This window comes from Trichoplax adhaerens, genomic scaffold, assembly GCF_000150275.1.
Source record: "Trichoplax adhaerens TRIADscaffold_19 genomic scaffold, whole genome shotgun sequence".
In the NCBI taxonomy this organism is placed as follows: domain Eukaryota; kingdom Metazoa; phylum Placozoa; class Uniplacotomia; order Trichoplacea; family Trichoplacidae; genus Trichoplax; species Trichoplax adhaerens.
Genome location: NW_002060961.1, coordinates 40,172 through 63,959, shown reverse-complemented (window position 1 = coordinate 63,959; position 23,788 = coordinate 40,172). Strand labels below are relative to the sequence as shown.

General features: G+C 33.3%; 1 protein-coding gene across 1 annotated transcript; it reads right to left on the bottom strand.

Moving 5' to 3' along the window:
- Nucleotides 1–21,149: 21,149 nt before the first annotated feature.
- TRIADDRAFT_31737 (uncharacterized protein) lies at nt 21,150–22,834 on the bottom strand (the record flags this gene model as incomplete). Its single annotated transcript, XM_002116876.1, has 6 exons — nt 21,150–21,296; nt 21,376–21,489; nt 21,627–21,734; nt 22,074–22,151; nt 22,509–22,601; nt 22,784–22,834. Coding segments are annotated over 6 exons (591 nt in total), but the record flags the coding sequence as incomplete, so codon positions are not given.
- Nucleotides 22,835–23,788: the final 954 nt, after the last annotated feature.

Genomic DNA, 23,788 nt, shown 5'->3' with positions numbered 1-23,788 from the left:
GGAACTTGTTTTTGCACCAGTACGTCGAAAATTTCATACCATATGGCCACAAGTATGCAGGATACATAAGAACTAATTAAAATGTTATAGGAAGGACCCTTCAAGCGTTGCCTGCCTGATATCAATATTATTAAACCAACAACGTTGGTTATTAACGTTAAACCACACATAACTAGAAAGCCAATGTCAAAGCCATTTAAAGGATATATTATCTCAGGCGGATTGGCAACAGTATTATTGCTCATGATGTTATAACGTTAAAGCTTTTGATGATTTGCAACAATCAAATCGGTAAAGAAAAATAAGTTAAGGCAGAACTGATTGATACTCTTTATGTTATAACGATCCTGGAACGGATACTTCGCTTCAAATACTCTGCAAATAGAGAATATATTAGTACTTACAGAATTGCAATTTATAAAGTATCTTCCTGGATGATAAACAAGTATCTTCATTAACTATGAATCTCTCTCACCGGATTTTAGATGCACCGTTAAATTAAATCAATTATTGGAGGACAAATTTAAGCGTTATATTTTCCGCTCTGCACCTAGATTAGTTAAACACATAGTTATTATTATATAGATACTGCGACAGAAGAAAAAATGTTACAGTAAGCTTCGTGCAACTTAAGTTAGTACACGATGATGCATCACGTAACAGATAAAATCACCCTTATCTGATCACTAAATATCAATATCTAATGGAATATATTTGTCAAATAAAAAAAATAAATTAGTCTACAGAATAAACCGAAGCTAAGAAGATACTGTACACAAGTACTACACAGTTCTACACGCCTTAAGTAAAATTAAGATTGCAAACAGACCTGATGATACAGTTAGCACTAAAGATGAAAATAATAACTTGACTAAACCAAATCTCGGGTACATTTAAATTATGAATACTCTTATCATTTCTTAGTTACTGAAAAAATTTCTTAAACTACTCTTTTCGGTATCACGTATTTAATTTCAGGAAAATACACAACGAAGTTTAACTATATTTTCAGTAATATGGTACAGAATATTAGCATCTCTATTGCACTATCAACGTCCACTGATGTAACAAGTTACTCTAGAGAATAATGCAACTGATTATTTGTAATTTTATTAGCATTTTATATACTCTGCTATTACATTAACAAACTATTTCGACAATATTCTAAATTGCAATGGAAGATATCAAAAATGTTGTTCAGTACTTACACAATAAAACAGTTCAGTTATAATCTTATCAATTATTAAAATATTTAGCAATATCAAAATTACTATGTTATAAATCGGATAGGATGAAGATCACATAATAAGCAAGTGTTTCATAATTGCATTAAAATTATGATATGCAAGAAATTAGTTAACTGTGAAATAAGACTAAACCACTAACGATAACCTACCATACTAGGTGTGATCAAATAGACAATGAGGACAATTTATAAGGAAACACAGGCATTAGATTTATATCATTAGTATTCGATTAACTTACACTTTAGGAATATTGACTATTTTTGATAGTTACTGAAATGGTAATTTCAACTTGTAGTCGTTCAGTAGAAGTGATTTTTTTGGTAATCCAACTCTGAATGAGTAAAATAAAAAAGGAACAATATTTGAAAGAGTTAGAAAAGGATTAAAGCATCAATAATTAAGATAGTTATACATAGCTTAAATTTAATTTTATTGCTATATTTAATAATGAACTTCATTACAGATAAAATTTGGAACAGCTAAAAAGCCGCAGGATAGTGATAACAAAGGGTTAGGAGATGAGATGCAAGTTTCTCCAACAAATACGAGCATATTTAAAATCGGTAGTGATGACTGAATAACGATCAACCTTGTAAGAATTTATAAATGCCAATTACAACCAGATATAAAAAAAATAGTCAGTGTTTGCTAGCAATACTATTATTTTACCATTGCTTACATTAAAGTTAAGATCCGGTCTATTGTCTAGACACGCTACAAGACAGACTTTGTTCCATCTTTTTCACCCGAAAAACTATTGTAAAGTAGTAGACATTGTTGACTATCTGAAAATCGAGATTATCACTATTGTTCTATCAAGATTAATAAGTTAATAACGGAATAAGAAGCCTTCATTAGCTACGATTACTTCGTAGAATTAATATCACGTATGATGTGAGTTTGCTGAAGTTGATATGTTGACGGCTTTACACTGTAATATTTCAAGTGATAATATCCAATAGGTAATCCATAAGGCAGGTGCTATTATTTATGTCAAATAGTCATATTTGTTATCGTAGAGCAGTATCCTTCATAACTTAACTGTACCTCCTTGATTTTAAAGTCCATCACGAATTAAATAATACTAACTAAATTGATAGTATGGTATTTTTTTCCATCTTTCAACATTATCTCTTTATTATTGAACGTATTTCTTATGTCCAGCTGGGTCATTATAATTAATAATCAATGATAATAAGACTATAATAGTTTGTCATAAAACTACTTAAGAAGCTTCTTTAATCCATTTTTGTCATGATAGTAATATTGACCAAACTTCATGGCAATTTCATCTTGATATTGTTAAAATGAAGACTGATTTATCACTACCATTTCAATAGATTTTCCGCGTAATAAACTACCCTCAGTATTATTCTCCATTAATATTGAAGCCTGAAAGGATTTTTAATCAGTTTTAACCATCATAAGATAAGACAAATCAAATTGATAAATCTGCTTTCAGTAATAGGCCCAAATAATCCATTCCCAAATGTCCTCTACCTGTTCACTGGAAATCAACTAATACCATGATTATTTCAACTACGGCTAACTAATTACACCTGTGATAGCTTTGACCACAAAATAACAATTTTTACAGATTCGATGACAACTTTTATATGAAAGTATCTACCATCGACTTTTCGTTTAGTACAATCGATCAAACAATTCATCAATCAATCAATCACCAAAATGTCAAATCAGTGACATTATTTTAATGGATACCCGTTATGAAGGCACGAATGAAGGTGGTAAAGAGGACATGAAGTGTGTAAAAAATACAACTCTTTCATTGTGTAGTCATATTACTCGAGTCTTGAAAACAACAAAACTTCCCTTCATTATAATAATTTTTCTAAAAGCCAAGTAAGTCGTCTTTCATCACGTTTATAATTTACGTCATAACCTTCAATATTTGTATCAATTTCAACAGCAGACTTTTTTATTGCTTATTTTCTTTGAGTATGTATTTCCTCTTTCAATTTCAACTTAACAGACGATAATTTACTCATTTCACAGATATTACATGTATAGATATGACATTTGCATAATGCCAACAGTCATTAAATTGGAAAAGAATGAAGAAATGTTGAATTAATTGTAGACATTATACAATTGTGATGGAATTTTTAATTATCTTCCCTCTGGACTCTATTTATGATGGCTTCTATTTTAATGGTATTTATTAGGCGCTATTTGAAAGATCCTTCATATAGAAGACGCATCAATAATTATAATTTTCTTCTTTCTTTAAAAAAATTAATATCAAAGTATGACGATGCAAAAGTAGATTGTCTGTCTACACCTTGATGTTATGAGTTATTTCAAAACTTCTAAACAAAAATTATATTCGTAGCAAATAAGTGATTTTTCGACGATTATTTAGAGTGGATAAATAAGACTAGGGCAAAATTATCGTTAGGCCTATAATAGAACAATATTAAGCTGTAATATAAAATTTTGCAACAGAGAGCGCACTGTTCCCATATTTAGTCTGCCATTTCTGAGGGAAGGGTAGATTTACTAACTTGAGATAAAAATCTATCTCCCATTTCCATCATTCCAATGATGAAAATGATGCATGCAATATGTAGGTAATTAGATCGACCAACACTCTTATAAATTTTTCACAGGTCAAAAAGATAACATTAATGTGAATATAATATAGCACACAAATATCCTACGGTCATGATTTGCTTTGTATAGGCATAACTATAAGTGGTTAAATATATCCTATCCTATATATTTCACAAACTTTATACGATAATGGAGCATCAGATAAAATTTTAGCTTTTACCAATATTCACAAACATTCAATTGATTTATAATGATTAGATGTAAATGCCTAAGATTTACTTCTAAAATAATAAAGAGTAAACGAAGAATTTAAATCACTGAAAATTTTATGGTTATGAAAGAAAACAGACCTCCAATGTTGAAAGCATAATCTACAATGATTAAACATATTAACACTCATGCATTTTTTATGAGTATACTATTCTCTCCTAGATGAAATAGAATATAACGTAACGATTGCCTTACAAAAAATTTGACTAAAATCTATATGTCCGGTAAATTCTTGATCTAATTTTAGTAGAACGGTGGATGTCTTTAATACTACCGCTAATTTCAAAATGTACCACATATTTTTATTCATATTTATCGGAGAAACTAATTGAGCAGCTAGCGTTAAGTGTGGTCGAGATATTTTTATTAACTGGCTAGAGGGGGGTAAGAACTCTTAATAGTGAACGACTATCACTTTTCTTTGTTAATCTAATTACACCATAAAGACTGAAAAAGAACGGGTAATTAAAAGTCATCATAAAAAATCAGAATCTCTTTCCTTTCTTGAACTCGGAACCCCGACTGTGCTTTCCAATGGTATTGGACTAGATTAGCACTATTTAATAACTCTCTAATTACTGTACAATTTTGCTTTACAGATAGAAGTAGTATCCTTGTAAAATTATAGATAGGACTGATAATTTTAATTAGTCATTTAAAAACCTTCCTCTTTTCCTATGTTACTGCAAGGGATCACCACCATTGAAGTCGTTATTAATTGTTTTACTTAGACTAGTAAACACAATTGGTATCTAACTTTCCCATAATCGTTAATCTACTTTGAGATTGGTAGGATAACAAAGTGAGCTGTAAGGGGAAAAGGTGATGCGTGTTTTTTTTGGTGAAATTTTATTGAATGTACCCGATACATACATCGAATTCAATACATGTATAATCTAAGCGCAATATAGTAGTTAAAGAACAGACTAATCATCCCACTACGGAAACCTTCACGAATCAACATCCTATGCACAAGCTTTGTGGTATTTAAAATTACCCTCATTCCATTTATGCTAACATATCCGTAAAAAAGAGCTAGCAATAAATAGCAATACATTGTTCAACGCCAGGGATTAAAATGTTCTACTTACCAAGAGTAAACGATACTTTTAAAAGATGTTCAACTTTGTAATATTGCGTAGTAAAACGAAATCCGTTTTCTTTCTTGTTGTTTGTATACCAATCTTTTTCCTGTAGGAAAACGGATGAATAACAACTTAGTTATAGTTTCAGCTTTCCAGTCCACGCTGAACTTGGATATCGATCAGTAATGAATGGAATCAAGAAGATGGAGTGGAAAAGTCGACGAAATCAGTGATTTTCCTGACGTAACCTTTGTAAAATCGGGAGAAAAGAGATCATTTACTGCGTAATTATTACGGACCAATTAGAACAAGTAGTAGGGCGTCTAGTAGGCGGTATTGGTAAGTTTTAACATGCTGATGCTTGCAACAATCGATGGCATTGCAATAATGGAGTAAAACCTAATTAAGCCATACTATATTACTGAAGACAACGTTGGATCAATTAATACGCTGACGAGATGTCAATAAAGGAAAAAATAAATTGAATCATTTCAATGCATTCTGTTGGTTACGATTCAATAGCTTGCTATTCAATATAAGTAATATTTTTCCGTAGTAAAAGATTCCTCCTTCAGAGAGAATAATTATAAAATCTTTCATTATGTCAATATTAGTAGTGATTGGCAGTGACCTACTATTGTTGTGGAGGGAGTTTGCCATCATATTTTTATACAAAGCTATGTATAAATCGATCATCATTAGCCCTGTGTACAATTTATCACGTTTACCGTCCTCAATTCACAACCCTAAATAGAATTAACTCAAACATGTAATGTTAAAGATCAAGTTGATGATGAAAAATTGTAGGATAAGAAATGGACTGTTTGTGTTCCAGTAGGGAGTAGAATAGGATGATTTAACGGATTATCCCATCTTTTCAGCAATGATCCTTTCCTTACATTGAATGACTAGCAGTGGTCTTAATCTTAGAACCATTCCTTCAAAACGAACTGCTCATCTATTCAATTTATTAATCATATTACAACATACTTCCGCCGTTACAAGAATTTGCCAACAGCCTGCAAATTATCTTAACTCCCGACTCTAAAATACAATAGTATCTCTAAATCACATCCATATCCAATTTCAGTGGCTACATGATTATGTTAGCGAACATCTACCATTAATTAGAAACCACGCACCAGACGTTGTACTTCAATCAAAAGTCTTCAATAGATTAATTTTGCTATATAGTATTATTCGATTAAGAAATAATACCAGGATAGAACGAAGAATTATCTAGCGTTGCCAGTTCTTACTTCTTGTTCTATTCCGATACTGCCTAGTTGAAGTTGCCCTAGTATTAAACCGTTTCACTGTGTCAATTTCCCCACCCTTTAAAAAAGTATACTGATCAGTTATCCCTAAGTACAATATAACAAGATGCCGGTGCTAACCTTTTCATATCTACTAGTAATCTCCATGATTTGTTTAAGCACAACAGCTGCATGGTTTCGCTAGAACAAATGCGAAACAGAATAGCGTTGAATAGAAATGCCTGAGGTGATTTACAGATCTTCTCGTGACTGTTACAATCGGTTCGAAAACGTAAAAGATATTAGGCAAAAGAGTACATAAAAGTACAATGATTATATATGAATGTATGTTAAGATTATCATTGCTATTATGTCCACAAACTAATATGGTATATCATGCAATAGTATATACATAGTAGGAATAAAGAATTTACATATAAGGTCACAGCCTCTCTTGAATTGCTCCTATACTGATCATTTTATGAATACGAGCCCATTTCTATGATCGACTTATAATGTTTTTTCAATTTTCACCTTTTAATTGTTTTAACTTTTATCCAATCATGTAACCACCTATAATTCCGATTAAATTCATCAACTACTTCGAAAATTGAATATATTTTGTCAGACGACTGCACAAAGAATTGTATTGCTAGCATTTTATTGCTGAATGTAAAATCGGAATAAGACGGCTATGGTCAAACAGAAATTATTACTGCATCTTGGCAAACATATTCATGAACTGTCCGAGTTGACTTAATACATTATTCTGCAAATTTATCATACAGATACACTTTTGTTCTGATACTTGTTTATTATATGAAAATTATGCTTTAATTCTTATTCATTGCTTATTACTTCCTCTCATGGAATTTGGTCTTCTATCCGGCAATAAAGCAACTAAAATTTACGTCTATTGACAGGGCTATTGACGATGACAAGGCAATTGAAAGGTTACGGTAATTAAGTTAGTATTAATGTACATTTCACAATCTAGCATGATCGCAAGATGAAGCTTGATCATTTCATATATTATATCATGTAGTCCTGCTTCTATACCGAAGTAAAATTACGGATAAAGATCATCACTAACCCATGGATTCAACCAATAAGCTAATATCTGTAGCTTAATCTAATTCAACGCTGCAGCTAGATTACCATTCATGAACGTAGCGGCGGAACTAAAAATATACGGAACCATATCGAAACAGGATAGATTGTATCGCTGCATAGATATTTCATCGTTGAAAGATTATTAAAATACTATTGCAAGAATAGTTGAATGTTAACATTGGTAACTTTCACCCGAAAATAGAAATAAAACCACTGGGCATCGTAGTAATCTGCTGACAGAGATAGGGGATCTATTCTATGCTATTAATTTTATAGGGTAGTCAATTAAACCGATTGACTCCCTATCAAGGCATCAATAAATTTGCAAGATATGCCATTGAACAAGCATAGAATTTGGTGCATTCTAGTACAAACTAACCTTACGATAATCTTCCCTAAACTCTTTTCAATCTTCTTTCCTTTGTTGTAATCCACAATTAAAATAAAATTAAATGGTTGGATTAATTAATACTCGCACTTCTATAATAATAACATTCAGTCGCATAAATTAATATCCTATCAGCGATTATTAAGCACATTTCATTACTTTTTTCTTCCTTCTATTATTGTCCTTGCAAAGATGATGATGATAAAATAACAAAAGAACTAATATCTAACTCCTAAAATTGCACAATATCAATAAAGCATGGTCACGTTATTAAGGAGTTAAAACAACAAGGAGCCTTATAAAGAATTACTAAAAAATATCCAATATCGATTAAGCACAATCACATTATTAGAAGACAGTGTAATATTGTATTCTAAGTTGATGATCTACTTAGTAATGTCTACCGTAGTTATTGTGTTCAACGTATGATAGATATTCCGTTGGAGGCTTCAGTATTACATATAGCTAGCTTAGTAACTGTATATTTTTGAAGACACGTTGAACACAATAACTACGGTAGACATTACTAAATATATCATCAACTTAGGATATAATATTACACTGTCTTACACAACTATAATTTTAAAGAGCACTAGAGCAACACTAGATATCTTTCCATGTGCGATAAAACATAATTACATAAATTTTCTTTCCATGACATGCAATTCATTGCCCTTACAACATCAAGACGCTAAAACTGCCAGGAGCACGAATGTAAAACTACAAAGCTTTCTATCAGTGTTAATAACACCAATAGCGTTAGTTTCTACTATAGCCTTTAAGGTGGCAAAACGAGAAAGAAGGCGTGTATCAAACTAAAATGTAATCACTCGTCTCGACTAAGGAGCAGCCTTATTTCCCCCGTAAAGGAACTACACTACTACCGCTGCCATCATCCCTGAGATGTGCTTTAACGACGGAACATGAACTTAGCTTGTAGCTTCTTATCAAAGGAAGTTCTTACAGTACTGTGTCTCATCTAAATCTCATTTAACCAATTCCATCAATGTCCTTAATAAAATCCTGTATCCTAGCCATTCAATACCGCCACTCTACTTGATTTACAGCTACTACTTTAATAGTAATCTATTATGGAAAAGTTCTTCTTTTTATACCTTAGCGTAATTCTATTTCAATTTCTTGATCTTGGGTAGGATTCGGTATAAAATCATTTGCGCACCCACTACTACATTATTACGAATGAGTCAGAATGACCAAGGTGTAAATTTATCTATCTATCTTCGACCCTAAAATCACTAGATAAACTCTGTGCATGCAGAAGGAAAACGCCTTCTTTCTAACCTGCATTGAATATACATTGCACTCATGACATTGATCGAGGGGTATTACAGATGTTACCTTATTCAGAAATCAGAAATAGATATCAGACTCTATCCAACATAGAATATGGGTATACAATGTAGATGTCCGATAGAACTGCCTTTAAAATAGAGAAATAGCCTTGCCTTAAAAATATAAGGAAACTAAATTGGAGGCATTCCAGTACAGATTTTAAAAAACAATCAGCAGCAGTCATTATAATTCAATCGAGGACAATCACAAAAATTGATTCAAACGATATAACTAAAAATTTTCATTTTTATCCTATATAGATTTAGTCGTATTGGCTATTAAACACCCTAATTAGAATAACTGAAAAATGGCTTTATTGTTGACATTAATGTCACTTACTCGTTTCAAGTACTATCTGGCGATTCTACATTCTATTCTATCACACTAATAACATGTGCAAGTGTTGTCTTAAGGGGAAGGGAAGTTATCAAATTAACGCATTGAGAAGTCGATTGTCTGACTTATGTCTGTGTAGACCAGTATCAAAAGTGATTCATACAGTTTGGCATCGTTGATACTAAAACAATTTACAAGCTGGTCCATGACTGATCTGTTCAATTTGAATCCAGTCTGAAAGGAGGAATATGCCTCATTTCATCCACACAATTTTAATCCCTTCATCTTCTGTATCATGTCAATATTCTAAATAGTATCCTAAATATAAATAAATGAATTGTCTGCATAGCGATGAACTTCTTAACACAAAAGTAATGACAGAGACAAACAATGAAAGCAGATCAAATATTGTATTCAATCCTTCCAAAAGGCTTCCAACAAGACATTAGTATTTTCATGGCAACATTAACTTTGTCAACAGCTACAAAGATTGAATTCAATACTCTGCATAACAGGTTGGGTGTTCAATCCCATCCTACCATTGAGGTAAATTAATGGGTTGAACTACTTCTCGTCTTTTGTAGCAAACCATTTCATCACGGTAGTCCTATTTGAACAGTTTGATTGGCTGAACACTATCCTACTTAACAGTATGGTAGTAAAGTGGATTTATAAGTGGTAGAAAATAGAGCAGAGTATACTGTTTTGATGCTGTAGTACACGGTGTTACGAAGTAATCTAAACCTCGATCGCGATACGCTTATTTTGCAATTCATTATAATTGCTTTCAATAAATAAATGTAACATCAATAATAATAATAACAACAACAACAACAACAACAACAATATCCACAACAAAACCATTATGGGTAATCTTGGCAATTAAATAAGAGGGACAACCATTTCGACAACAGCTATGACAATGGCATAATTTGTGGGTGAAATAATATCATTTAGGAGAAATTGGTTGGTTGGGATCATGTCCATTCTACAACATATTAAAATTTCTATACAAACATGCCATCCGACCTTGATGCATTTACAACTTGGGGACTCATCATGTACTTATGCACTTTGTGTATTCACTATAAGCTGAATATATTCAGCCGTAGTGATGAGAATAAGATAGCGATGCTCTTCTATCAAGAAGTTGACGTATAATTATTGATCTGATCGAATAATGTGATAGACAACATCAAAAGTTTACATCCTTGCGAATGAATGCAAAATATTAGCAGTAAGAACGATTGAAATTTAATTTTTTTGTAAAATAATGCCAACGAAGTAGCCATTCAGGATCGTATCTGATCCGCAATTCAACACTAGGATGTGGTCTTTACCATGCTGGAGTTAAAACAATAATAATGATCATAACTACTGTAGGTATACAGGCTATATCACTCGTAATTAAAGAATTCTATTGTAAGGCAATATGCTGCAATACTGCAGTTCTTAGCAATGATTTCTTTCATAGTGCTAGGAAATGCTTCAAGATCCAAGTTAATATAGAGCAAATTTGGAATTGATTTATAGTCATGAAAATCCATTTCTCATGTTGAATAGTTACGAATAAAAATGAAATAAAGTTGAATTCATTTCTGCTGTACTTGATCATTAGCATAAGTACAAGCATGGAATAGCAAATAATAACCGCGTTTTTTCCATCGATCAGATCAGACTGAATTTAAAATATTGAATCCAGTACTGATGAGCTCGTTCATTAAACTATTTCATCCACTGATTCAAATTTAAGACGTTGAATTCAATGCTACTTTTTTTACTCGGCCATCTCACTACGGGCATTCAGTAAAAGAGTAAATAATAACACCTCCTAGTTTATCCATTCGATCAGATTTAATTTCAACAAGTATTGAATCAAATGCTGATTTGCTCGTTCATCAACAAAGAGCATTCATACTGTACTCTAGCAAAATAATGATACTCCTGTGTCATTAGCTGAATTCCAGATGTAAAATCTAATGTTACTTTTTACTCGATCATCTCAATGCAGACATCAACGAAGAGAGTAAATAAAAAAAATAAATAAAAAATAAATAACGCCGCCTATTTCATCAATTCGATTACATTAGACTCAATTCCAACCAAGTTATTGAATCTAATACTGATTTGCACGTTTATCAAATAATAAGAACATATACAACGTAGCAAAATAATGATAGTTTCATCAACAGATTTAAAACTGAATTCCAGACGTTAAATCCAATGCTACATATTACTTGCTCATCTCAAGACTAAGAGTAAATAAAAGCACCGCCTATTTCATGCATAAGTCCATCAAGAAATAAAAAAACGATGATCAGATCGAATTCAATTCCAAGTAAGTATTGAATCCATTACTGATCTGCTCGTTCATCAAAATAAAAGCATTAACAACGTAGCAAAAATAAACAGATACCTCTTATTTCATCAACAGATTCAAATCGAATTCAATGCTACCTTCTACTTTTTCTGCTCGTTTATCTTAATGCGCAAATTCATTAAGACTCTAGAGCAAATACTGTAGTAACACCTAGTTCATCCATCCGATCACACTGAATTTGAAGTGTTGAATGCAATGCTGATTGCTCATTCATTAATTAAAGTATCGTAGCAAACTAAGGAAAAGTTAATCTGAATCCAAGACATTGAATCCAATGCTACTTTTTACTCGTTCATCTCCGCATTCATGAAGAGTCAATAACATCAGCTCCTATTTCATTCTTCAGATCTGACTAATTTCAAAGTATTGAATGAAATACTGCTGTACTTTGTACATCTAAATAGGAGCATTAATTGGCAATAGTATAACGCTGCTATTTCATCCGTTCGATCAAGCTCAATTCAAATAATTTTCAATATTATTTCATGTCGGTACCGCTTAGCCAATTGGACATCATGATGGAAAGTGTCGAGGGAAATAAAAATTGAGAAATTCAATCGTATCCTTCCCATATGAAACAGGGAGTACTCTTACGACTTGTACACTATTGTAACCAAGCTATGACAGGTCTATTGGATTTTGCCACCCTTGTAAAACTAGCTTCAACTTGCATAAAACATCATCCTACTCTATCCATTGATACAACTTACCGAATAGCAATCAAAATCCGTCTCTCGGCTTGACTATATTGGCAAGATGCTATACCATAAAATACCTTGAAGTAACCTTCATGTGAAAGCATCGATGATTCCAATGTACAATTGTATTAAGTGTATTCTCCCTCAATAAGGACAGATGATTCGATTGAGCTCATCCAATATGAATAACAATATTTTAAAAACAAGTTGTAGTAATGTCATTTTAATATACTTTACTATCATCATTCCAGTCTCCAGGCTTGCAATGGAATTTACTTATCTTCATCGATCATTTTGTTTGATAAGAACAACAAAAGGAACAATAGCGATCCATAGACAGACTAATCTTATTATTATTCAAGTAACTTAGATAAAAGACATTTTTTGATAACAGTCCATTGTTCAATGCGGTTATCTGTTTCTTTGGATTGATAAATGGTTTACAGATTAGTCTAGATATTTACTCCTCCTTGTTGAATGTCCACTATACTGTACATCTATTAACTAACTACTTAGCGGTTATCCATCATTATATAGGTGATACATCAAGCTATTTTACTGTTTGCCTCCAGGTGCACTGGGCAGTCTATATCAACAATGGTTTCTCGTCTTGTTTTTATTTGCACAGTCCATGTACCATTATACGCATAATTATTGAAAATATTTAAAATATTGAAAATACTGTACTGTACGTGCAGCAAACCTGTCTCTTAACAATTGTTAGCTCAACAAAATTCAAGATGCATTGGTTAGTAATCCCACGGACTTCTGGTAATCCTCGTCCGTTCGCAATTTAACTTTTCAAGCATGCTACAAAAACATCGTCTTATACACGATGGTATCTCCCATTAAATTATACACTGCCAAACTGATCAAGTTAAAGATACCGCGAAATATCATCTGTGACATCGGATTCCTTCTTCTTACATTACTATTATTACTAGCAATTACCACTATTTACTAGTATTGACTAACGCCGCAGGTCTACCAGTAGTAGTTCACTGCCAACTATAGGAAAATGGAAAGAATGTGTATAGCCTTAGGTTAATCAGATTGAATATCGAAAACAGTAGATCGTTGCGAAAATGCGATCATTCTCTTGATACAATAGTAAGGTATTCTACCCGTATATCCAATTTGGATAACAATTTTCCATCGTCTTGTGCAATTACAATCACCATTGTGGTTGATCGCATGAACGTTTAGGTCTACACCGGGTATACTGTACACGTATCTACTGTATAAGGCCATGTTGATAGTTTCGGTGATTTTGACCGGTTTAGAGGATCATTCTTTAGTAAACCATTGTCAATACTCCTGACGACGTCAAATGGACAGATGATTCATTGGAAATAATATCTACAATTCCATCATTTTTATCAATCATTCAATCAAGTGTTCTTCACCTTTTAACTATTTTTTAATTTTAACGAACATAAGGACATTGGAATGGATTGTGATTTGCAAGACTGTACGACAAGTGTAAACAATCGGCTTGCGATCTAACTGTTGCAAATAACGATGTCTGATTGTACTCGCAGAATAGGGCGAAAATAGAGTACTTTCTTCTCTAGGATAACAAGGCGACAAATCCATGAGTCAAAAATATCGATCCGTAATCTTTACAAACACATGCACAGTACTGTACAGTACATTGTACAGTTGTACACAGAGTCCATTAGCACTGCACTTTATCAATAATCATTTTAAATCAGCAGTTGCTTACATTAATTAATTAATTAATATGAGAGCTACACACTTAAAATTGATAGATACAATCTCATTTTTCGATTGTTACTTACTTATCGTTACAAGCTTTACTCCAGCAAAATATTCTTCACATGAGATATAGACGACAGTACAAAACTGCCATCCTCATGCTATTTTTATAATTCTCTATGGATAAACGACATCTTACTCACTTAGATTGTTTATTTGTCCTTGCAGTATAAGTTTGACTATAGCATGTTCTTCACATAATATACAGTACAGTATGGGTAAACGCTATTGCACTCTTTTAGATTGCCTACAAATAGCTGCAAGATTTGACTTCAGCACGTTCTTCTCATCAGCTAGTAGACTCTTTAATCTTGATGCTATTTTTTCTTCCATGGGTAAACGCTATCCCATTTTTCCATTGTTACTTGTCGTTACAAGCTTTACCTCAGTATATTTTCACATCAGCTACAGTAGATGGCTGCATTGCATTTCTCATGTTATTTTCAAAATCCTCTAAGGGAAAACGCAATCTCATTTTCAGATTGTTATTTGTCGCACAAGTTTTATTTCAACACAGGAGGGGTATTCTCCGCATCAGCTGTAGTAAAGATTGCTATCCTCATGCGATTTTTACAATCCTGCATGGATACACGCAATCTCACTTTTACATTGTTATTAGTAGTTCCAAGTTTTACTTAGCATGATGTTGACATCAGCTAGAAGACGGTCATCTTGATACTCCTTTTACATCCCTCCATGAATAGTAATAGTAGATGGGATATACTACTTGTCCTGAAAGATCGCTATCATACTCGTATTCAAATTAGCCCAGTAACATTTACGGACTTGAAATTGTGTTTCAGCTATACAATAGGAAGGATAGTTACGCCAGTAGACGTGTTATTAGTAGTTTTTATTTCGGATGATATTCATATCTTCATAAAGGACTATCATACTAAATTCGTGATGGTATGTTTCTAGCCTGCATAGCAAATGAGTTAACGCTCGCATGTATTAATGGATAAATCTTTTCGTTGGAGTTAATCGACAATGGAAAAGATACAGTGATTGATTTACTAATTTCCAATGCCGTACACCTATTGATTTTACTCCATCGCTATTAATAATATATTATTAATTATAACATGAAATTTAACCCAATACATATATATATATATTATATAATAAATACTGTAAATGGACTATTTCCAAATCAATCCTTTTTTCCATAATTGGATGAGATCAATATCACGGATTCCCCAAGTATCCATTTTTGTCGGTGTCTGGCAGTCTAGTAGTGGTAAATTACTGCTAACCTTGGCCTTTACAGCACATTTTTTTTAAAATACGCTCAAACCGATGTAAAAGACTGAAAATTTGGGGCAAATCAGCAGCATTCAACTTCAGTTTGTGACCTTTTTAACTTTATTCTTTAATGTTATCCAAAGAAAAGTTTAAAATTTAAGCTAAATTAGATTTTTATTTTGCACCCAAGTATAAAACAACAGCAATCTGGAATGGACCCTTTCTAAATCATCTGGTATTTTAATCGCTGAGTGTTTCTTTTTTAAAAATTGATGTCAATGAGTAGGAAAGAATTCCACGCATTCAATATCATAATCACCATTGTATAAGTGTTTAGATGTGAAAAATGAATGATGATCGAGTGCAAGTATTTTGGCATTAGAGCTCGATCTTTATCATAATACAGTAATCATAAGTGCGTAGATGAAAAAAAAATAATTGATGATCGACTGTAGACATTTTGGCAATCCTATCATAAGTGCCTAAGTGTAAAATGACCTCTAATCGAGTGCAGGCATTCTGGCATCAATTGGCATGAGAGCTTGACATTTCGCTATGCAAACCTCTCGTCGCCGAGAGTCCAACTTACCTTGAATAGAGATCGTATTTGGGCTACGCGACATTATCCATTCTTTCGTCACCTTTGGTACCATCAAAGTTGCAGAACTATTTCAAAATGGAGTGGCTGCTACTGATGGCTTTGGAAGCGATCACGACTAATGACAATTCTTTACGCTTCCAATTCGTACCAAGGATATGCTCTATACGAATGAGTACTGCTCCGCGTGATATTATATCATACAATGTAAATTGTACAGTATAGTGAACAAACTAACTTACAGCTACACCTTGACGGCAAAGATATTCCGAGTTTATTTAAATGGCGGAGCCTAAGTCGCAAACACTGTTGTGCCAGAACTAGGCTTGCCAATGAATTATTTCAAGTCTATCGTTACCTGTAAACCTACATTAACCTACATGAAAAAGGCTTGATAGACTACATGGAGAACAGAAGTGCTAGACAAAAGTAGTTCCACTTGGTCGACAGCTGGTGCTTTCAGTAGTCTTGCTTTTATCCATGGAAACTCGATGCCGCAAAGGAATAGAAATGCCCCTATAGCGGGCACTACCCTCTCAATCCATTCCCTCAGTCTGCCGTATTTCTTCCTCCTCGACTGTCAGTAGATTGAAAAAGAACTACTACACAAGTTCTACTGGTATTCTATGTATGAAACAAATGTTAAACGGATAGTTTGCTCGTTTCTATTTCTGGCAACGCTTGCAGAGACGATGCCCGTTTGTCAGGTCTACCATTCAATCCATTCACTATATTCGTAGTATTTCTTCTTCCTCTACCGTCAGTAGATTGAAAAAGAAATACGTCAAAAAATCGTACTAGTATTTTGCGTGTAAAAATAAATATTGAACGGGTAGTTTGCTCATTTATTCTAGCAATACTTGCATATTGTCGGTAGCTTGAAAAAGAAATACTACAAAAATTGTTCCGTCCGGTGTTCTGCGCTTGAAAATAAATTAATTAATTCAATTTGAAACGGATAGTTGGCTGGTTTATTTCTTCTTCCTCTACCGTTAGTAGACTGAAAAAGAAGTACTATAAGAGTTATACTAGTATTCTGTACACAAAAACAAATGTTGAATGGGTACTTTGCTCGTTTATTTTGGCAATGCTTTCAGGCACGATGTTCCTTGAATCCATTGACTATGTCGCAGTATTTCTTTTCTGTTAGTAGGTGAAAAAGAAATACTACCAAAGTTGCAATAGTATTCTGCATATAAAAACCAATATACCGTCAGTATTCAGTAGATTGAAAAAGAAATACTGCAATAAGTATTCCGGCCGATATTTTACGTTTGAAAATAAGTTTTAAACGGGTAGTTTGCTCGTTTACAGTATTTCGTTCCCCTCTACGGTCAGTAGATTGAAAAAGAAATACTATCAAAGTTGCATCGATATTCTAAGCTTGGAAACCAATATTGAATGGGTAGTTTACTCGTTTAACGTAGACAATACTCGTAGAGGCTACTCCTTTACGGTAATGACTGTTCCCGTCAATATCAAAATGGCTCTACAGTACAAGAAATTTGAATTTATTCACATTCCATTTGCTCAGCTGATGCTATCATCTCATCATACCATTCTTGGCTTCTAGCTAAGAGCAAGCAATGACTAATGAAAACAATCATTCCATCTGACCCATTCAATTTTGTTCATTTCGCTAACCGAAATCTTATGACTCATGATTGCTATCTCCCTGTAAAATCTGGAGCATCCTGAAGCAATCCTCCTCCATCCTCGTTCATCTACCGAAATGACGCACTTTCATGTTCAGAAAATGCAATTTTTAGCGTCAGGAATAGAAAATAGCATGGAAGAACAATTAGATTTTGCCAATGAAACGATCATCTAGCAGTCTCTACTGTTAAATTGGTATTATCCAAAAAAATGCATTGAGTCTTGGACATCAATCACTAATTCTATATAATAGGATTACACGTAGGATGGTCAATAAGAAAAAATTGGATTTAATCGAATGACGTATTCAATGCTGGGTGGTAGTTTCACGTCATAGATGCCCAAGGAACTAATTACTGTAATTTATAGTTGTATCCTGTCTCCTTTTCTCCTCCAACACCACGTTGAAGTGTACATGATCGGCAGAAAATGTTGGAACTACCAATACTGTATTATGCTGAATTCTAAGAGTTGTCGTGAGTCTTTTCCACTCCTCCATCACAATACTGTTAGTCGTAGTCGCATGGGATAAATGGAGAGAAATTCTTCTAAATTTTTTTTTATACGCAAATCGCTAACGTAGATCCATTGGCATACTATAGTAAGCGCATTTGTGCACAGTATAGGAGTAAGTTATGATAAGTATTGAGGAGGAGCGAATCTTGTAGGTGGAAATCATCTATAAAATCGTTACAGGACATAGCTAAAATTTGTCCTTCATCACGATTAGTAAGACCATACAGGCTGTATCTTCATATAGTCTATGAAGAAGTTAAAAAATAGAATCATCATTGCATAAATATACGAGGAAATAAGCAAAGACCAAACTTTGGATCACTTTCCGTATATGTTTCATTATCCCACTGGATCAACAAGCGTCAACATTCAGTTCAAATGTTGACGGAGCAACCCTAGAGGAGATGTTACCATGACAGGATTTCTATCGTCATTTTATTTAACAATATAAAATAATGCAACCTGGAGTAGCGACGACGACAACAAGAAGTAGTTATGCATTGTAATATATTACTCATGAGTTAAATACAGCCGGAAAAATCAAATCACAGGATAACTTTATACAAACAGGACCTCAAAATTACAAGTGATTGAACCAGCATAATAGGTACTAATTTTCCTATCAAAGAAATTCAGTATTAACAATGCAATATTTAAGATATAATAAATCAAGTTTAATAACGAGAGATGAATATTTTTTTAGCGTGTTCTATTACTATACCATACGATTAAAACCTCAGAGATTGCTATATGGCTACACCATACAGTAAAATTGAACAATCACAAATTATGAAATTTTAAATAACTTAAGACTTGATAATGTGTTCATAACTGCCTTTTACAAATATCTATAGAGAAAGATACGTTCGTATATATACACTTACAATAAAATTGAACTTTAAGGAATAAATGATGCGTCGATTAAGAAATATATTTTATAGTATAAAAGCGACTACGATAAATATTGAAATAAGATAGTAAATAAAATTCTAGTCAATCATAGAGATGTTCCATTGAAACTTGTTAATAAGTGTAGCATAAATGATAGTGGGATGATAATAAAGTTCTGACTTTCCTCCAACATTTTAAAGTTCCGTGCCATAATCTTAACATAAGAAAACATAAAAGTTATAAGTTTTTTGATAAAAATTGACCTATACAAACTGATATGATATCATGCAATAGCATGTACTATTAATAGCTTACTTCATCCGCGTTTGCATCTAGTCCTATCTTTTCACCAATTGGAGACCAAAGTTTAACGTCATGGTCTATTCCACTAGTTGCTAATACTGTCAATTCAAAAAACGATTAAAACAAATCAATTTAAGTTAAGTTAGGTCATCAGTAGTATATGATCAATACAATTATTTCAAACAAATACATGCTACTATAGGGCCTAAACATACTAGGATCAAAAGGATGAGGTTGCACACAGTTAACTACATGTCTATCACCAAGTAACAGCATGACCAGTTCAGCCGTATATTTATCCCAGATAAAAACTCGACCGCAATCACTTCCACTTAATATAAAACGATCACCCCAAAAGTTTGCTTCTTTAATCTAGAAAAGAAAAACCGGTTTTAAAGTTTAAATTCTCTATTTCTGTTGAAATATGATAAAAGATATTTATTTGGCATTACCATAGTCCTAGAATTTCTATGACCACGATAAGCCATCAGTGCAGGTGGTTTAAGAGCGTGACGATCATTTTTGGCCTTACGTAAGGTCTTAAAAAACTGTTGTATGCGCCTAGCCGCTCTGTTATAATTATGGCATTCCCGAGAAGGTAAAGGTTCGGCAGGAGTAGGGCTAGAATTGGAACGATTCACAGTATGTCCGAGCTGGGAAATTCTGTCATCACTTTCTTGACAATCGCTATCCATAGATTCAACAAATGTATGTCTATTATTCGCTAGGTCTACGCTAGTAGGAATACCATCCTGAGAAGATTCGAAATCTATTGCATTGTTTTCTTCATTTACGCCATCATCAGCAGAACTGACAACGACTGAAACTGGAGACTGCACTGATAAATCACGATCACAAGAAGCCTGCGTATCTAAACGTTCTTCCTCATCTTCACTACATTCGGGACTACTATCACTATCATCCATGCGGCTATCGTCACTTGTATCGCTTTCGCTATCAACGGGATTGCGAATATTCATACCAGCAAGGTCTCCGCTCGCTTGAAATCTTGTATTAATAATGCTAGCCATAATGTTTGACATACGACGCAAAATAGAATTAGATGTCCGATCATTTTCACTAATTTCACTTTCGGGGCGTGCATCTGGTCCTGTATCTGACCAATCACCACGCAAACGTAACCTTTTAGGGGGTGGTTGGTTATTTCGACTTGCAGTACTAGTATCATTGTTTATGCCAACCTTATCTCCAGTATTGATCGTAAAAGCAGTACTACCGTTGCTGTTTAGTGAAAAGAGGTACACGTAATCGGTACTATAACTAACTAAGATCTCATCGCCATTTGCATTGTAGTTGACAGCAGTTGTTCGAATTTTTTTCGCTTCTAGAGCAGCAGGCTTTAACACCATCAGGGATCTATTATTGTCAGTAGTAGCGCTAAATAAAAATGAGGTATTGTATTAATGCATTGAAAGTTCAAATTTGGCCTGATTCCTTGTATTACCCCACTTGTCGTGACTCACGAATGAGATTTCTTCTATCAAATACTCGCGCACAGCTATCATCCGAGCCAACGGTAAACTGAAATGAACGCGATGGATCAACAGCAATGGCAGTTGTAGGTCTATGACAATTAATTAGGACATCCTATTCATGTAAATATTCAAATTAATTGATGAAATTTTTGTCAAAATCAGGTATTAATGTATTTTTCCTATAGTCCTACCTCATTACAATCATGGCTAGAACACCTTGTTTTTACTCTAAGATCAAATAGTCGAATTTTACCATCTTCACAGCATGTCATAAAGACATTAGGCTCGTCGGGTATCGTTACGACCTAACAATTATATGATGTAGACGGATATTAATAGTAGATGTGTATTAAAATTGGTTAAAATCAATCATTTAAAAGTATTGTTAGATCACACAAGAATAGCAACGAAAATCATTTAAATAATGATATTATTAGCAAACCTCATATGTTGTGCCATCATGGCAACGAAAAAAATTGTTATTAGTGCAGCCACCGGCAGTGTTTAATTCCAAATAAGATACTATACCATTACCAGCACATGATACAATCTATTTGAGATAGACATACGTTTACATCAGTAAATTCATCTATTGACTGGGTACATATACAAAAAATGAGTAATCCCAGATCTAAGCATAGTGTATTAAGGGTTACAAAAGTTAGAATTCATACGATTACGACTATCTTTTGCATTGTCAGTGGCAGATCTGACAGGCTTTCCTGATATAATTTTAAGCATTAACTTACGGCATAGATAAGGAAATAACGCATTAAAAATACAAGCTATTATTTTGAACACATGAAAATTAATATTGAACTACATTTAATTCTATCCTGTAATTTTAGCAATTTTCTAGTCAAAATTATTCTTAGTTTGATTTTCTTACCTTGAGATCGTTCGTATTCGGTAGAAATTTGGCGCTAAAGATATTGGCAGTATGGCCAGAAGGTACGGAATGTAGTAACTATCAATATGAATAGTAAGTGAATGTCATTGATTTCGATTGCAATGCAGCACTGTACGAGGCAATATTTTAAGATATTTTGGATTAAGCGGTGTGCAAAGAATTAGTGCAAACGGTAACCTATAAAACTTAATCTTACAATCTATCAATAGAATACATCATAAGCGCATATGCCATTATAAGATATGTGCAATAGCAATTAATGAATGATATACTTAATATTCAATCAACGATGTATACTCTATACATTCCGCTGCAGCATTATAAGAAGTTGGTTAAAAATTTAACTTTATCGCTAGATTTAATTAGCATTTAGCATTATATCTGATCGGTATAGACAATAACATTACATATTACCTTGTAACTGTATGGCTGATAAATATTCAATAAGCAATCATCTGAGCCAGAAAGAAGTTTATCTCCGACTTTATTCCAAGCCAATGTGTTGACCTAAGGTACAAAAGGTGTTCATCGAATTGGTATATACTATGGTAATAGACTTAATTTCCCATCATAGCTTACATCAATTTTCTATGAAATATTAATAGCAATTTAAACCGTAAACTAAATCTATTTATGCGTAGTTTATCCAAAAATTATAACAGGGTTCAATTGCTTGCAGCTTTACTTACACATCCAGTATGACCTTCCAAAGTACGCTCTAATTTTAACTTGTGGATTAAATTGATATCATCTATCAAGAATGCAGAATTAAGAAATTACGCCAACACTTGATACTGAGAAATGGCAAATGTAATCCGTTGAAGAATGCTTCGCAGTATAGCGTATAATGACGTAATGTACTTAGTATAGTCGTATAACAACCGTCTTAATTATTGTAACTAGTGAAAGCTCTTCGTCTTCTGAGGCATGAACTACTAAATGTTTCCGGTATTTTTGAGTAGTCCATGAGACCATGACTGAACTATATATCTACATCAATTACATTTATGTGTTAAATATCATATGCGTTAACAATGTCTCAATGGTATTTATGTACCGGCACAACTGGCGATTCTAGAGAAACTTTTCTTTAGGGTTCCTAGGCACAGTATATTCTGTAGTTTTTTAGACAATTTGTATTATAGCATAAATAGATACTGTATGAAGCATCAGATGAATAACATCCAATCTTTAAGATGATGTCCAAATCGTGTTGTAAGCTTTACATAACAAAATCGCATTCGCTGTAAAACTACAAACAAAAATGTCAACCGGCCACTCACCTATTTGATGCCCCCAAAATGAAATGTGCAAGCAACCATCAGTAACACCTGATTAATAGGAACACCGTCCTCGTTGCTCTTTTCATGTGCACTCTTATAGTAGATAAATAGTAACTGTTACAAGGAGGTATCTGTTTCATTTGATCAGAGCGGAAGCAATCAATGACTACTGTACGCGTATGCTGAAGGTGTGCGTGAGAACAGTCGACGATTCATGATAGTGTTGCTATCAATATAGTAATACCGAAGCAGAAATAGCATCGCCTTATATAATAGTACAGTAAAGTTTATAAAACCCCTGAAGTAGACTTTTATGATGCACTATTGTAAGCTGCAACCATTATTTTTTCAACCAACCCTTTGGAAATTTTTTTGCAAGGTGCTGTACGTGTTGGTTAGAGCATACGAATG